We start from the raw sequence: 18,049 nt of genomic DNA on the forward strand, positions 1-18,049 counted from the left end.
GCTAGTCACCCAACTATAGGCTAATGTAATAACCATTGTGTGATTATGGGTATACTTATCACTATATTGTGCATGGATATTCTTAGGAAACAGAATCAATAATGATAAATACTTGGTGTAAGGTAATAACAACGATTCCTAACAATTATTCCTATATGATATGTGAGGTAAAAGTGTAGCTGGTCATCTTTTTGTAAGCCTACTCCAATCCTACGACCTTTAGCTACTGACATGAGGTCAGAAGCCAGACCCTATGCCAGTGTCTAAGGGCAGCCCTCAACTTTACCTGGTGACCTTAGAAGGGAAATCTGATTCTTGGTCAGTGCCTAGGGGCCGGAGCTATCCAAACACAACCATGGAGGCAGAAAGCCCTCATGCGACTGACCTCACTGTAGTCTAGTAGTCCTTGGGCCATCCTGTTGAACCAGCAACATCCATGAATGCGTACACTTTTCACCCATAAATGCCTCAAAGGCCCAAATAAAACGCTGTTCACTGGCATTTCAAATGAAGAGCGCTTCAAATTTCCAAACTGTATTTTGATGAAGCATGACTGTTTTATGGACTTTTGGCTCCACCGTTTTGACCTCAGCCTTTACACCTAGCAGCTAGGAAACACAAATGGCCTGTAAAAAGCCAGACGGTGGCTGGAGAAGGAGCTGCTGTGAAGACTTGAATAATCAGTTTAATAACATTATCCTCGCTGTGCTCTGAAGCGCGTGGACGGTTCCTTTTAACGGAGTGTCATGTTAAACCACAGCATCTCCTTCCTGCTACGGCAGCCTACCTTTAACCAGGCACACATAGTCCAGGCTTCATTAAATACATAGTTATGAGAAGAGCCGTTATAGTGATAAGTGGTGATGGAAATAAGTTAAGGTTAGAAGGCAACAGAGGAGAAAATGAAAGAATGAAGTTGTAGCCTGGCTGGGAGAGGGAGAGTTATTAATGGTGCTGTAGGATGCAGTGGGGAATGAACCATGTGTAACCACATACATAGCCTCACTTAAAACAATGGGTAGATGCCTCAAGGTTGTCTGTCGGTCTTCTGTTATTGACTAGGCATATCATATGCAGGCTCTCTCTCCATGGTTAGATGGTGTGTGTGTGAGGTGCAGTAAAGATCAGCTGTAGAGGAAGGCCTTGCAGAATGGATAGGAAGTGGAGGGAACTGAGGTTACAGAGAGGATAGGAGGTCAAGAGGCCATTGGATTTACTGTATGTGCGTCCAAGCTTGTACCAGCATCCAGCTTTCACAGCATTGTCTATACTCCTCCCCCTCTTGATATGTCCTACATTTTAATCAATGATTAAAGACACTGGGCAATTCCTATTAGAATTTCTCAAATCAACTTTATATCATGACTATTATAAGTACAGGAAATACAGCAAATAGATAGCTCTGAGTGTAATGTTTGAAAGTGCTTCAATTGTCATTGGAATATAGAGATGCAAAATAGTGTACATCTTGTCTGTATACTTTGAAGTGCATCACCACTAGTATGCTACATAAGGTTATACATTTCCTTGGAAAAAAATCCACACCAATATTCTACACCACGTAATAGCATTGAGGGGAAAAGGCACATTTGTGATACAGCAGTCACATTACACTTGCAACGTAAGAGGCATTCCTTTTTGTGAGCCCAAGGCTGCAAAATTGCTGGTGGTGAGCAGTTTAACTCAAGGTAACCTCCTTGTGAAAAATGTCTGCAGCTGCTTAGGGTTCCCACAGTATCTAAGACTCCTCCCCCTTACCTTGCCTCAGATAAGAACGTGAATCTCAATTTTGCAGGTTGCGAGATCAATAAAGAGAAAATTGCACACCTTTTGTTCAAGAACACTTCAGCCAACCCTGCTGGAAGCAAACCACCCCAGTAAAACAATCATTTGTCTCCCTCCTCTTAGACGCAGCCAGCCTTTGATAATAGCTTCGATTTTACTCTGCATCCATAACCCAGGCACCTCTCCTCCCACCTCGACATCTTCCCTCCTTCCTATTCCTCACTCCCTTTCACCATCTTTCTCCATTTGTTCCCCTACTTCTCCTCTCCATCTCTTGGCGCGGTCACACCAGTGGTTGTTTGTCTCCACTGGTAGAGGCCAGAGACTCAACACTGGCTGTGTAGATGGGCTTCTTCTGAGAGTGGTCATCACTGGAGGTAGAGAGAGGGGGAGGAGAGAAAGAGTGAGTTGCACCATTATTTGTAAATGGACTGCCCAGAGAACCAGAGAGGAGAGAAAGATAGAGTTGCACAATTATGTGTAAAGGGACTGCCCAGAGAACCACAGAGGAGAGAAAGATAGAGTTGCACAATTATGTGTAAAGGGACTGCCCAGAGAACCCCAGAGGAGAGAAAGATAGAGAGTTGCACCATTATGTGTAAATGGACTGCCCAGAGAACCCCAGAGGAGAGAAAGATAGAGAGTTGCACCATTATGTGTAAATGGACTGCCCAGAGAACCCCAGAGGAGAGAAAGATAGAGAGTTGCACCATTATGTGTAAATGGACTGCCCAGAGAACCCCAGAGGAGAGAAAGATAGAGAGTTGCACCATTATGTGTAAATGGACTGCCCAGAGAACCCCAGAGGAGAGAAAGACAAAGAGTTGCACCATTATGTGTAAATGGAATGCCCAGAGAACCCCAGAGGAGAGAAAGACAAGTAAAAGAGAACAAATAGACTGCCAACCAGTAATCTACAGAATATACTGTAGGTCAAACACACAGATGTAAAGAGCAACCTAACCTCAATAGCTTTCATATATAAGACAGAATACCTATTACAGAAAACATGTACTGTACTCATGTTGTAATCACTCTGATATGAGGTTGGTCAACAGACGTTGTGGGTCACAATGTGTCTGATTACTGTGTATTTATTGTGATTTTAACAGTACATACTATATGACCATAGAATCCTTTACATGTTTTGCAAGAGTCTGGTGAAAACACACCCACATGAAAAAAATACTATAGTATAAATACTATAGTATGCATTGTAGTGATTTTGCGGACTACAGTCTGCAAAACACTACAGTGACTACTGTAGTACTTAGTGTAGTATATACAGTCAACTCTATCTACAGTATAAATACAGTAGTAAAATAAAACATGTAGTATATACTACAGTAATTAATGTCGTGTTTTTGTGGACTGTAGTATAATGTAGTATTTACTGTAGTGTTTTTGCAGACATTACTGTAGTGTTCACTATACTGTTTGTTTTATTATCTTTGACATAGAAGTGGAGGCTTTCTCTTAGAAGAAACCTACTAGAGAAATTCTAAGAGCACATTTTCCATAACCTGTAAGCAGGTAGGTCTGGGGTCTGAACGTCAGCTCTTTTCTCTGACCTGTATGGAACACAATATATGGTCTATACTTGGCATGTAGATGTCTTACTTATAGATGGCACAAATTGGGATAGGGGAATGGGCAGGGTATATGCAAATTAAATACTGTAGTATTTACTTTAGTTTAAAAAAGTGTAGTGTTTTTGCAGACATTACTGTAATATTTACTATAGTATTCTGCAACATTCTATAGTAAGTACTACACATGATACAGGGATACTACAGTGTGTAGTATAGTTTTCTACAGTATACCACATAATTCTACAGTAAGTACTGTAGTATTCTATAGTAAACTAGTATTTTTTCCATGTGGGCAGGGAAGAGATCATGGAGGAAGTCAGCGACTGGGTCTAGCTGGTCACCGCCACTGGGACATAGCGGTCTACAAGAACACTAACACACACAGTAAATCCACCTTAGCCTTGGTACTATCGTAAGAGTCAGAGTGAAATATAAGGCAATAGATATAATATATTGGCCTGGCTATAACCTGGGATAAATGGAAGAGGAGAGGGGAAGGAGATAAAAGAAAGGAGGGGCACCACACACACACAGGGAGAGGGAGAGAGAGAGGTGAGGAGGGCACTGTGCCACAGAGCTCAGCACTCACATGGGTCCCTTGGTGCTCTTGGCCTGCTTGGCCCTGCGGACCAGGAAGACGGTGATAGACAGGATGATCACCAGGAGAACCGCCCCCGCCACGGAGGTCATCAACACCAGGTTGGTGGAGTCGTACCAGGCTTGGTTGAGACGGCCGTTGGAGGCTGCAGGCCGGAGAGTCAGACACACTACAGGCTTTAATCCCAGATGATTCACAGACAGTTTATTTTGTTAGCCTAGCTCCATATTGTCCATTTTGTAGTGTATCCAACTCTTCTGCAAAATATGGTTATAATCTGACCCTGCTGGTCATCTATGAACGTTTGAATGTCTTGAAAAACGATCTGGCCTTAATGGCCACATGCATCTCCACCCGGTACAGCCAGAAGAGCCTGATTCCTCTCTGTTTCTTCCTAGCCTCTGTGCTGCTTTATCTGCATAGCTTTCTCTCTGCGGTTTTAGGCTGGGTGTCTGTAAAGCACTGTGACAACTGCTGATGTAAAAAGGCTGTATTAAATACATTTGATTGATTAAAAATAGTGTAAAATGAAGAGCAAATGATTGTTCACTACAATTGTTCACTTCCACTTCATACTGAAGCAGTGTCTTTACTGTTATAATTGACATGCATCCAGTTTGATTGGCGCAACTGACTTGCAGGATAGATAATTGAAACGATTGTAATCTCAAGGATTATAATTGACTCTATATTGGCGATATGATCGTGTGGAAAAACCTGTGACCATTAATGCAGCGTAATCATCTCGCAGGTTGCTGATAAAAATGAACAATGATCAGTATGATAAATTGGATTAGCTGTAACTTAATGAGTCCTCTTCTTCAGTGACATACTTAGTGTCCTAAGACACATCCTCCACAGTGGCCAGTTGCTCTCCTTCATCACATAGCCGTAAGACCCTCGCCTTCACGGGAGCTCCTCCTCCCCATATGAGCCTTGGCCCTAACATCTGTGTTCCTCGCCCTCCCTCCTCTTATTCCTGCTTGCTAACCCCTACACTTACTGTCCCTCTTCATAACACCAACCCCTGTAGTCCCCACCTTCCTGACCCCTACCTACCTGGCAGCACAGTGATGGAGATGGTGCTGCTCTTCTTCAGACTGGACAGGGTGGGATGCTCAGCCATGCAGGTGTAGTCTCCACCATCCTCCATCCTCACATTCTTCAGCCTCAGCTTGGAGGAGGGCACGATCCAGTCATCTCCCTGTTAGAGGAAAGGATGGTGGGTGAGAGAGAGAGAGGAGAGAGAGAGAGGGGTGCGAATGGAGGAGAAAGCGAGCGAACGAGTCAAGAAAATGATTCTCAGTGGAATTACAGTATGCGTGTCCCTGTGAGAGAAGCAATAAACTCCCAGGCAAGGTGTATTTACCTGAACAAATTGAATAAATTCCACATAAACTCAATTCACTGACCTAGATGAGGCAATCAGCAAAGAATAGCACGGCAACACTGTTAACAACACATAATGAGAAAACGGGAGGCACTGTGGACACAGAACTAGCTGCCTCGCTATTATTAAGAGGGAGAGTTAGACACAGTAGGGGAGAAATAATAGGAGAAACAGAATAGAAACAAACCAAAAAAAGACACTACACCTTGCAAATGATTTGGCTCCTGGGATCTCACATTTTCCTGCCAAGAAAGTCCATTTCAATTTGAATGAGGGGCTGAATTAAGAGGATTTCCAGGAAAGGCCAGGTTTGGCCAAAACAGCATTCTGCATGCAAATCCACTGGCTCAGATGCATCCAGTCTCTTGCCTGCCTCCTATGGACATTACTGGAGACTGGGACTGTGCAGTCAGTCAGCAGCTGCCCATCAAATGGCCCATGCTGTTTGTTTCTCTGCACCTATAATTCCTCCCATCCCCATCCTTGAATATTTTCTACCCCAAATCCAAATGTATAAAGAGTTATGCAAATAGTTATGAATGTGTGGACAGACTGGTTCAAAAGGTAGATGGAGGATATTCACAGTGACGGATATTTGAGGGTGGATGGGTATTCTTTCTAAAGACATTCAAATTCAGAAAAATGTATTAAAATGAGGACTAACTTGATTCTAAAGGTGTGAAATTGCATCAGGTCTGAAATAGTGGACCGCAATGTGCTGAAGTAGTGATACCTTATTTTACCACTAGGGAGCAGCAAATCAATTCACCAAGGTCTTATTGTTGCCTGCATGGCCATTCGGGAGTTTGACATTTAGCATTGAGAGGTCTTAATTCCCCTGGGTATTTGGTTTGTGGCTTTGGTAACAGCAAGTTGAATAATTCAACAATGATTAACTGAACATTGAAAAATCATTAGGATTTTATCAACAGATTGGCTTTCAGGTTGCCACTTGTCTAGACCTCATTAAACTATTAATCCTCTGTAAGTGGGCAAGCTGCCCTACAGAAAGAGGAGGGCCCAAACCAGGGAATAACATGAATACTGAGCACCTCTTATGGTGCTGAGAGTGAAAGAGGAGCGGGACAGAGAGTGAGAGATCGAGCGATAGAAGGCCAGATCCTGACAGGCCCAAACTCACATATTTCTGCCAGAAGTATTGTGGTGCCTCAGAGGCTGTGGTGGAGCACTCCACCTCTACGTCTTCGCCTAGTGTCACAAGCAGGTTTTCCTTGATGAACTTCCGGCTGGAGGAGGACACATCGTACACAGACAGCTCACGCATGTCTGAACAGGGAATCAGAAACACAGCAGAGACGTAGAATAAAAGAAGAATGCATGATGGGTTGAAGATGTTTGAGTGCGTGTGTGCAGTTGTGCACGGTGTACAAGCATGCAGAAACATGAGTCAACAGAGCCATATCCCTGAGTATACTGCAGTATCGTGCCTCAAATCCTCTACAAATTGCCCATGAGGAGGGAACAATCAGATAATGGTAATTGCCTTCATCTTCCTAAGTCCTCACAATGGTGCACTGTGGAGTGTGACGGTTCATTTTCTCCCACTCTACGTCAACGGAACCATCTCCATGTGCCTTGGGCTCTCTCCTTCTGTCCACACAAATAATTCCCCATTATCGATTGCTCCACGGGCAAAGAAGCCTATCAAAAGATGTGACGGTCGATTTGATCGCCCCTGTAGCGCAAGGGAAAATAGGCCTCACGCTACGACCACCAATGTGCCTTGTACAATACGTCTCTTCTTCTGGTTATTTGTATTTCTATTCCCCTGTGAATTTCCGTTTCTGGAACATTGTTTTTGAAAACAAGGAGAATGGATATACTGTACGGTGGAGTGGATAGCAGGCGCTCCTCCTGGAGAGCTACTACTGGGTGTGCAGGGGTTTGTTCCAGCACTACACTTACTCACAGAATTCAGCTAATCAAGGTTCTGGGGAGAAGCTGATACAAATCAGGTGTATTAAAGCAGGGTTGTATTAAAAGCCTGCATACCCAGCAGCTCTCCAGGAGGTTTGGTCTTTCCTGCGGTGCGGACTTATTTGCCATTTTAAAAAATATTTAAAAAATAAACAGCTGTTGCAGACAAGCATGTGACTATATTGCCCACCCTATACTCACATTCGACGGTGATAGCCAGGGGCTGGGAGGAGTTGTCGGGTGCCGTGGCGTTGTCTGCGACACAGCGGTAGAGTCCCTGGTGGAAGTAGCTGTGGATGCCGCGGATGGACAGAAGCAGTTGGCTCGCCTCACGCCTCAAGATAACACCGGGGATACATCGGCGGTACATGGACTCCTCCTCCAGTCGATACCACTTATTCATGTACTGATGAAGAGTAGGAGAGAGAGGAACAGTGAGCGAAAAACAGAGATGTACCTCATCTGCAAACAGCAGTCATATGGAGAACTGGCAGTGATATGAGTAGAAGTGAGAATGATTACCTTCTTGGTCTGCAAACATTGGTCATGTTATATACAACAAAATGATAAAGCTGAGCCCTGTTGACATAAACATACTGCACAACTGAAGTCGAGTTCAAGTCATGTTTCGATAAGTGTAGAGCCTCAACACGCTTTACTTCACATAGTACAGCAACAGAATTGGCAATCATATAACCCAATTAGAAACAGGTAGAAGTAGCCTGTGTCCTGACCTTGGAAAACTTCTCAAAGTGGACTTGGCTGGTGTTGAGCTCCGAGTCAGAAAGCAGACATTCCAGGGTGACTTCATTGTTCTCCAGAACAGGCTTGTCTGGTCCCTGTATAATCAGAGCCGCTAGACAGGACAGAAGAAGACAACAAGGATCAAATCAACACCATCATCATACATACACTTTAGTTGTCGATGCTAGTTTATTGTTTAGCTAATCTTGTCCCATGGCTGGTAGTAGACAAGATTATTGTTTAGCCCACCTATTGCTAGAGTCATTCCAGTGTTGTTTTTTATTGAGAAGTATTTTGATACACTTCAGTGGATGGGCTGATGCACCTAACATTAGGCCACATATAGACTGGGCTGATGCACCTAACATTAGGCCACATATAGACTGGGCTGGTGCACCTAACATTAGGCCACATATAGACTGGGCTGATGCACCTAACATTAGGCCACATATAGACTGGGCTGATGCACCTAACATTAGGCCACATATAGACTGGGCTGGTGCACCTAACATTAGGCCACATATAGACTGGGCTGATGCACCTAACATTAGGCCACATAGAGACTGGGCTGGTGCACCTAACATTAGGCCACATATAGACTGGGCTGGTGCACCTAACATTAGGCCACATATAGACTGGGCTGGTGCACCTAACATTAGGCCACATATAGGGCATTAGACTGGGCTGGTGCACCTAACATTAGGCCACATATAGACTGGGCTGGTGCACCTAACATTAGGCCACATATAGGGCATTAGACTGGGCTGGTGCACCTAACATTAGGCCACATATAGACTAGGCTGGTGCACCTAACATTAGGCCAAATATAGACTGGGCTGGTGCACCTAACATTAGGCCACATGTAGGGCATTAGACTGGGCTGGTGCACCTAACATTAGGCCACATGTAGGGCATTAGACTGGGCTGGTGCACCTAACATTAGGCCACATATAGGGCATTAGACTGGGCTGGTGCACCTAACATTAGGCCACATATAGACTGGGCTGGTGCACCTAACATTAGGCCACATATAGGGAATTAGACTAGGCTGGTGCACCTAACATTAGGCCACATATAGGGCATTAGACTGGGCTGGTGCACCTAACATTAGGCCACATATAGGGCATTAGACTGGGCTGGTGCACCTAACATTAGGCCACATATAGACTGGGCTGGTGCACCTAACATTAGGCCACATATAGACTGGGCTGGTGCACCTAACATTAGGCCACATATAGACTGGGCTGGTGCACCTAACATTAGGCCACATGTAGGGCATTAGACTGGGCTGGTGCACCTAACATTAGGCCACATGTAGGGCATTAGACTGGGCTGGTGCACCTAACATTAGGCCACATATAGGGCATTAGACTGGGCTGGTGCACCTAACATTAGGCCACATATAGACTGGGCTGGTGCACCTAACATTAGGCCACATATAGGGAATTAGACTAGGCTGGTGCACCTAACATTAGGCCACATATAGGGCATTAGACTGGGCTGGTGCACCTAACATTAGGCCACATATAGGGCATTAGACTGGGCTGGTGCACCTAACATTAGGCCACATATAGACTGGGCTGGTGCACCTAACATTAGGCCACATATAGACTGGGCTGGTGCACCTAACATTAGGCCACCACATATAGACTGGGCTGGTGCACCTAACATTAGGCCACATATAGACTGGGCTGGTGCACCTAACATTAGGCCACATATAGGGCATTAGACTGGGCTGGTGCACCTAACATTAGGCCACATATAGGGCATTAGACTGGGCTGGTGCACCTAACATTAGGCCACATATAGACTGGGCTGGTGCACACTAACATTAGGCCACATATAGGGCATTAGACTGGGCTGGTGCACCTAACATTGGGCTAGACTGGGGTGCACCTAACATTAGGCCCACATATAGACTGGGCTGGTGCACCTAACATTAGGCCACATATAGACTGGGCTGGTGCACCTAACATTAGGCCCATATATATAGACTGGGCTGGTGCACCTAACATTAGGCCACATATAGGGCATTAGACTGGGCTGGTGCACCTAACATTAGGCCACATAGGGGGCATTAGACTGGGCTGGTGCACCTAACATTAGGCCACATATAGACTGGGCTGGTGCACCTAACATTAGGCCACATATAGACTGGGCTGGTGCACCTAACATTAACATTAGGCCACATGTAGGGCATTAGACTGGGCTGGTGCACCTAACATTAGGCCACATATAGGGCATTCGACTGGGCTGGTGCACCTAACATTAGGCCACATATAGGGCATTAGACTGGGCTGGTGCACCTAACATTAGGCCACATATAGACTGGGCTGTTGCACCTAACATTAGGCCACATATAGACTGGGCTGGTGCACCTAACATTGTGCACCTAACATTAGGCCACATATAGACTGGGCTGGTGCACCTAACATTAGGCCACATATAGGGCATTAGACTGGGCTGGTGCACCTAACATTAGGCCACATATAGGGCATAGAGGGCATTAGACTGGGCTGGTGGGCATATAGACTGGGCTGGTGCACCTAACATTAGGCCACATATAGACTGGGCTGGTGGGCATTAGACTGGGCTGGTGCACCTAACATTAGGCCACATATAGGGCATTAGACTGGGCTGTTGCACCTAACATTAGGCCACATATAGACTGGGCTGTTGCACCTAACATTAGGCCACATATAGACTGGGCTGGTGCACCTAACATTAGGCCACATATAGACTGGGCTGGTGCACCTAACATTAGGCCACATGTAGGGCATTAGACTGGGCTGGTGCACCTAACATTAGGCCACATGTAGGGCATTAGACTGGGCTGGTGCACCTAACATTAGGCCACATATAGGGCATTAGACTGGGCTGGTGCACCTAACATTAGGCCACATATAGGGCATTAGACTGGGCTGGTGCACCTAACATTAGGCCACATATAGACTGGGCTGGTGCACCTAACATTAGGCCACATATAGACTGGGCTGGTGCACCTAACATTAGGCCACATATAGGGCATTAGACTGGGCTGGTGCACCTAACATTAGGCCACATATAGGGCATTAGACTGGGCTGGTGCACCTAACATTAGGCCACATATAGACTGGGCTGGTGCACCTAACATTAGGCCACATAGGCCACATAACCTAACATTAGGCCACATATAGGGCACCTAACATTAGACTGGGCTGGTGCACCTAACATTAGGCCACATATAGGGCATTAGACTGGGCTGGTGCACCTAACATTAGGCCACATATAGACTGGGCTGGTGCACCTAACATTAGGCCACATATAGACTGGGCTGGTGCACCTAACATTAGGCCACATATAGACTGGGCTGGTGCACCTAACATTAGGCCACATATAGACTGGGCTGGTGCACCTAACATTAGGCCACATAGGGCATTAGACTGGGCTGGTGCACCTAACATTAGGCCACATATAGGGCATTAGACTGGGCTGGTGCACCTAACATTAGGCCACATATAGACTGGGCTGGTGCACCTAACATTAGGCCACATATAGGGCATTAGACTGGGCTGGTGCACCTAACATTAGGCCACATATAGACTGGGCTGGTGCACCTAACATTAGGCCACATATAGGGCATTAGACTGGGCTGGTGCACCTAACATTAGGCCACATATAGGGCATTACTGGGCTGGTGCACCTAACATTAGGCCACATATAGGGCATTAGTCACTGGGCTGGTGCACCTAACATTAGGCCACATATTAGACTGGGGGGGCATTAGACTGGGCTGGTGCACCTAACATTAGGCCACATATAGACTGGGCTGGTGCACCTAACATTAGGCCACATATAGGGCATTAGACTGGGCTGGTGCACCTAACATTAGGCCACATATAGGGCATTAGACTGGGCTGGTGCACCTAACATTAGGCCACATATAGGGCATTAGACTGGGCTGGTGCACCTAACATTAGGCCACATATAGACTGGGCTGTTGCACCTAACATTAGGCCACATATAGACTGGGCTGGTGCACCTAACATTAGGCCACATATAGACTGGGCTGGTGCACCTAACATTAGGCCACATATAGGGCATTAGACTGGGCTGGTGCACCTAACATTAGGCCACATATAGGGCATTAGACTGGGCTGGTGCACCTAGGCCACATATACTGGGCTGGTGCCACATATAGACTGGGCTGGTGCACCTAACATTAGGCCACATATAGACTGGGCTGGGCATTCGACTGGGCTGGTGCACCTAACATTAGGCCACATATACTGGGCTGGGCATATAGACTGGGCTGGTGCACCTAACATTAGGCCACATATAGGGCATTAGACTGGGCTGGTGCACCTAACATTAGGCCACATATAGGGCTGGGCTTAGACTGGGCTGGTGCACCTAACATTAGGCCACATATAGGGCATTAGACTGGGCTGGTGCACCTAACATTAGGCCACATATAGACTGGGCTGGTGCACCTAACATTAGGCCACATATAGACTGGGCTGGTGCACCTAACATTAGGCCACATATAGACTGGGCTGGTGCACCTAACATTAGGCCACACCTAACATAGGGCATTAGACTGGGCTGGTGCACCTAACATTAGGCCACATATAGGGCATTAGACTGGGCTGGTGCACCTAACATTAGGCCACATATAGACTGGGCTGGTGCACCTAACATTAGGCCACATATGGGCTGGGCATTCATATAGACTGGGCTGGTGCACCTAACATTAGACTGGGCCACATTTTAGGGCATTAGACTGGGCTGGTGCACCTAACATTAGGCCACATATAGACTGGGCTGGTGCACCTAACATTAGGCCACATATAGACTGGGCTGGTGCACCTAACATTAGGCCACTGCCACATTAGACTGGGCTGGTGCACCTAACATTAGGCCACATAGGGCATTAGACTGGGCTGGTGCACCTAACATTAGGCCACATATAGGGCATTAGACTGGGCTGGTGCACCTAACATTAGGCCACATATAGACTGGGGCCACATATAGACTGGGCTGGTGCACCTAACATTAGGCCACATATAGACTGGGCTGGTGCACCTAACATTATGCCACATATAGACTGGGCTGGTGCACCTAACATTAGGCCACATATAGACTGGGCTGGTGCACCTAACATTAGGCCACATATAGACTGGGCTGGTTAGGCCACATATACTGGGCTGGTGGGCATTAGACTGGGCTGGTGCACCTAACATTAGGCCACATATTAGACTGGGCTGGTGCACCTAACATTAGGCCACATATAGACTGGGCTGGTGCACCTAACATTAGGCCACATATACTGGGGCATTAGGCCACATATAGACTGGGCTGGTGCACCTAACATTAGGCCACATTTAGTGGCATTAGACTGGGCTGGTGCACCTAACATTAGGCCACATATAGGGCATTAGACTGGGCTGGTGCACCTAACATTAGGCCACATATAGACTGGGCTGGTGCACCTAACATTAGGCCACATATAGACTGGGCTGGGCATTAGACTGGGCTGGTGCACCTAACATTAGGCCACATATACTGGGCTGGGCATTAGACTGGGCTGGTGCACCTAACATTAGGCCACATATAGGGCATTCATATAGACTGGGCTGGTGCACCTAACATTAGGCCACATTTACTGGGCTGGTGGGCATATAGACTGGGCTGGTGCACTAACATTAACATTAGACTGGGCTGGTGCACTAACATTAGGCCACATATAGACTGGGCTGGTGCACCTAACATTAGGCCACATATAGACTGGGCTGGTGCACCTAACATTAGGCCACATATAGACTGGGCTGGTGCACCTAACATTAGGCCACATATAGACTGGGCTGGTGCACCTAACATTAGGCCACATATAGACTGGGCTGGTGCACCTAACATTAGGCCACATATAGACTGGGCTGGTGCACCTAACATTAGGCCACATATAGACTGGGCTGGTGCACCTAACATTAGGCCACATATAGACTGGGCTGGTGCACCTAACATTAGGCCACATATAGACTGGGCTGGTGCACCTAACATTAGGCCACATATAGACTGGGCTGGTGCACCTAACATTAGGCCACATATAGACTGGGCTGGTGCACCTAACATTAGGCCACATATAGACTGGGCTGGTGCACCTAACATTAGGCCACATATAGACTGGGCTGGTGCACCTAACATTAGGCCACATATAGGGCATTAGACTGGGCTGGTGCACCTAACATTAGGCCACATATAGACTGGGCTGGTGCACCTAACATTAGGCCACATATAGACTGGGCTGGTGCACCTAACATTAGGCCACATATACTGGGCTGGGCATAGGCCACATATAGACTGGGCTGGTGCACCTAACATTAGGCCACATATAGACTGGGCTGGTGCACCTAACATTAGGCCACATATAGAGGGCATTAGACTGGGCTGGTGCACCTAACATTAGGCCACATATAGACTGGGCTGGTGCACCTAACATTAGGCCACATATAGACTGGGCTGGTGCACCTAACATTAGGCCACATATAGACTGGGCTGGTGCACCTAACATTAGGCCACATATAGACTGGGCTGGTGCACCTAACATTAGGCCACATATAGACTGGGCTGGTGCACCTAACATTAGGCCACATATAGACTGGGCTGGTGCACCTAACATTAGGCCACATATAGACTGGGCTGGTGCACCTAACATTAGGCCACATATAGACTGGGCTGGTGCACCTAACATTAGGCCACATATAGACTGGGCTGGTGCACCTAACATTAGGCCACATATAGACTGGGCTGGTGCACCTAACATTAGGCCACATATAGACTGGGCTGGTGCACCTAACATTAGGCCACATATAGACTGGGCTGGTGCACCTAACATTAGGCCACATATAGACTGGGCTGGTGCACCTAACATTAGGCCACATATAGACTGGGCTGGTGCACCTAACATTAGGCCACATATAGACTGGGCTGGTGCACCTAACATTAGGCCACATATAGACTGGGCTGGTGCACCTAACATTAGGCCACATATAGACTGGGCTGGTGCACCTAACATTAGGCCACATATAGACTGGGCTGGTGCACCTAACATTAGGCCACATATAGACTGGGCTGGTGCACCTAACATTAGGCCACATATAGACTGGGCTGGTGCACCTAACATTAGGCCACATATAGACTGGGCTGGTGCAGCAGCTTACTGTTTGAGTGACAAATACATTGTTTTATTTTTATACAAGCTCTTCCTTTTCCTCCTCTTTGTCTGACTCAGACCGGACTGGCATTTAGCCAAATACAGTCATATGAACAACAGGTTTGTCTACTTGACTAGGAGATGTAATAGAAGGTTGGTAGGAGGTCCCCTGCTGGACAAAGCGTTTTAGACCAACCACGCACTTGCATTTCTTGTCAGAGGAGCTGAACAACACGTTGAAAGCACACCATTTCACGGGGATGACTGTGGCATTATCGATCCACACCATTGTTAATGTTGAAGAAAAGCAATTGGAAACATGTTTTCGATAGTGACAAAAAAAACTAAACAGTGACTTAAATTGCTTTTCTCCACAAGCGCTGTGTCTCCAAGGTAAATCAAAACCCTTGGAGATAGATAGAGGCGCAGAGATTAATTTGATTTGTCACACTTTCAATTTCGTATTCAGATAATTGGCTTTTCAGGGGAGTTCCGCTCTCAATTTAATAATTGAATCGATTACACAGGCACACAAAGAGACGATATAATATATATACACACACACACACATCTGCGTCACCTGATTTTACGCAGCACTTGAGATCGTTTCAGCGCGACCGAAAACAAAATCATCTCTTTCCCATAATATACTAATATACCAACCATGATAACACACCATGTGCAGATAATGAGTGCAAGTTAAATCTGAGTATAAGCCCTTATGTGATGCCAACCCAGCTGTCCTACAATATCTTTTCAAGCAGTGGTGGAAAAAGTACCCAATTGTCATACTTGAGTTAAAGTAAAGATACCTTCATAGAAAATTACTCAAGTAAAAGTGAAAGTCACCCAGTAAAATACTACTTGAATAAAAGTGTCAAAGTATTTGGTTTTAAATCTACTTCAGTTATCAAAAGTAAATGGAATTGCTAAAATATACTTAAGTATCAAAAGTAAAAGTAAAACACTCATAATTTATAAAAGATGCATTTGTATTAAGTAAGTCCGCCAGAGCTGAGGTAGAGGGATGACAGGAATGTTCTCTTGATAAGTGCGTGTATTGGACCGTTTCTGTCCTGTTAATTAAGCATTCAAAATTTAAAATACATTTGGGTGTCAGGGAAAATGTAAGGGGTAAAAAATACATAATTTTCTTTAGGAATGTAGTGGAGTAAAAGTTGTCCGAAATATAAATAGTGAAGTACAGATACTCAAAAAACGTAGCACTTTAAAGTATTTTTACTTAAGTACTTTACACCACTGTTGTCAAGAAAACTAATTTGAAGAACAATGTTGAAGAGTTCACGTTTTGCAGTTGAATTAAAACAAAGACTACATAAAATGTAAGTGTAAAGAGTAGAATAAAATGAAATTCACTCAGTTAAAGTAAATAAAATTATATTTACCAATACTGCTGTGAGCATGTGCAATTACTAAAATCGCAAAGAGGATAAAACCTCTCATGTTTGTTATTGGATTCTGGGTATTGATGAGTATTCCCACTCTGCTTCACTGTCTGTATCCAAATACTGCAAATCCCTCTGAATGTGGAAAGGAACGTCTGGAACTGTACTTATTGATACTGGGGAGGCGTGGCTTCCAGGGTTGTCTTTCTTTCAAAGTTTGGAAACAAGCTTTACACACGTGTGTATATATATATATATATATACACATACCTCTTTCTTTCCACGTGCCGAATGTTTTTATGAAAGTGTTTATTTCTGTTTGGTTTTAAATAACTGTTCTCCACTGTTGTAGATATGAAGTAAAAACAAGACGTGTGTACATTGATAACAATGGGAGTATACGCTCCAATTACCAATCACTTGTTAGTGCGTCACTTGTCTCCAGGCACTCAGGATGTTGATGTACAGTTCCACGCAGCTCAGTGCTATACGAGTTCATTGGAAAGTCCCTACCCTAACCACAACCATAGCACTTAACTAACATTTTTAAAAGTCTACTTTAATGGGGTAGGGATGTCCCAAAGATCCCGGATAGCACTGATCGTGTCATTCATGGCTTTTGTCACACGAGAGCTTTTGCCATCTAGAAGTCAATTATCTGTCCTTAACCAAACCTGTCCCTACTTCAGGTGAGCCCGAAAATGGTTCGTGTACACTTAATTACATATGACAAGTGGAAGGACGCTCTTTAAGCATGTGGACTGTTCTGCGTCGCCTGATTTTACGCAGCACTTGAGATCGTTTCAGCGCGACCAAATAAACACTTGCAAAACCGAGAGCAAAATCATCCATTTCCAATAGGTACTGCGAAATGCTGATGTAGAGTTTCGAGGAAGAGTTAGCACACTTGAAACATAGCCTTTTCATGGAGACATGTTGATTAGTCAAACTTCAAGAACGCCCGTCTCATACCTTTTTCATTTTTCTGTTTCTGGCAAACCAATTCTGCCATTTCTGTAGTGTCATCACTAGTGGCTTGTCATTCTATATGTCTGATACAATTATCTGGGAGACCTTATACAAGCCTTGCCTGTTGTTGGGAATCCAGCTGACCGTGGTTTTAGTATCAGTTTATATCAGTTAGTAAACATCTGAGACACTCAGAAGCACATCTTGGGTCAAAGAGGCTGGAGTGAAATGATCATTACATAAGGCCCAATAGATGTTGTTTTTGAAAAACCCTGAATGACTGAGGCAATCATTAACTGAAAGCAGGCCTATGTGGAAAAACAGATGGATGTATAAAATATATTTTGACAGGAGTCATGCTGACACCATGGTCTCTTTTACAGATGAGCCCTGTATACATACAAACTATATACATCAATATACACAAATATTCAC

The 18,049-nt window shown here is 45.2% G+C and overlaps 1 protein-coding gene across 1 annotated transcript; it reads right to left on the reverse strand.

Annotated features, from left to right (window-relative positions):
• Nucleotides 1-1,333: 1,333 nt before the first annotated feature.
• Nucleotides 1,334-16,803, reverse strand: LOC112226644 (carcinoembryonic antigen-related cell adhesion molecule 18-like). The gene is made up of 7 exons (XM_042309254.1): nucleotides 16,646-16,803; nucleotides 8,038-8,159; nucleotides 7,505-7,709; nucleotides 6,507-6,652; nucleotides 5,035-5,179; nucleotides 3,967-4,120; nucleotides 1,334-2,156 (listed from the first exon to the last, which is right to left on the reverse strand). The coding sequence occupies exons 1-7, from the start codon at nucleotides 16,701-16,703 to the stop codon at nucleotides 2,069-2,071; spliced, it is 918 nt and encodes a 305-aa protein (XP_042165188.1). The 5' UTR covers nucleotides 16,704-16,803; the 3' UTR covers nucleotides 1,334-2,068.
• Nucleotides 16,804-18,049: the final 1,246 nt, after the last annotated feature.

This window comes from Oncorhynchus tshawytscha, linkage group LG03 (assembly GCF_018296145.1).
Source record: "Oncorhynchus tshawytscha isolate Ot180627B linkage group LG03, Otsh_v2.0, whole genome shotgun sequence".
In the NCBI taxonomy this organism is placed as follows: Eukaryota; Metazoa; Chordata; class Actinopteri; order Salmoniformes; family Salmonidae; genus Oncorhynchus; species Oncorhynchus tshawytscha.

Bases quoted from the DNA above. Each gene is read 5' to 3' on its own strand.
- LOC112226644 (XM_042309254.1), bottom strand. From the start codon at position 16,703: ATGAGAGGTTTTATCCTCTTTGCGATTTTAGTAATTGCACATGCTCAC. The intron at 8,160-16,645 runs GTAAATATAATT...TGTCCTGTCTAG, and splicing joins ACATGCTCACAGCAGTATTG to CGGCTCTGATTATACAGGGA. The intron at 7,710-8,037 runs GTCAGGACACAG...ACTCTTCATCAG, and splicing joins ACTTTGAGAAGTTTTCCAAG to TACATGAATAAGTGGTATCG.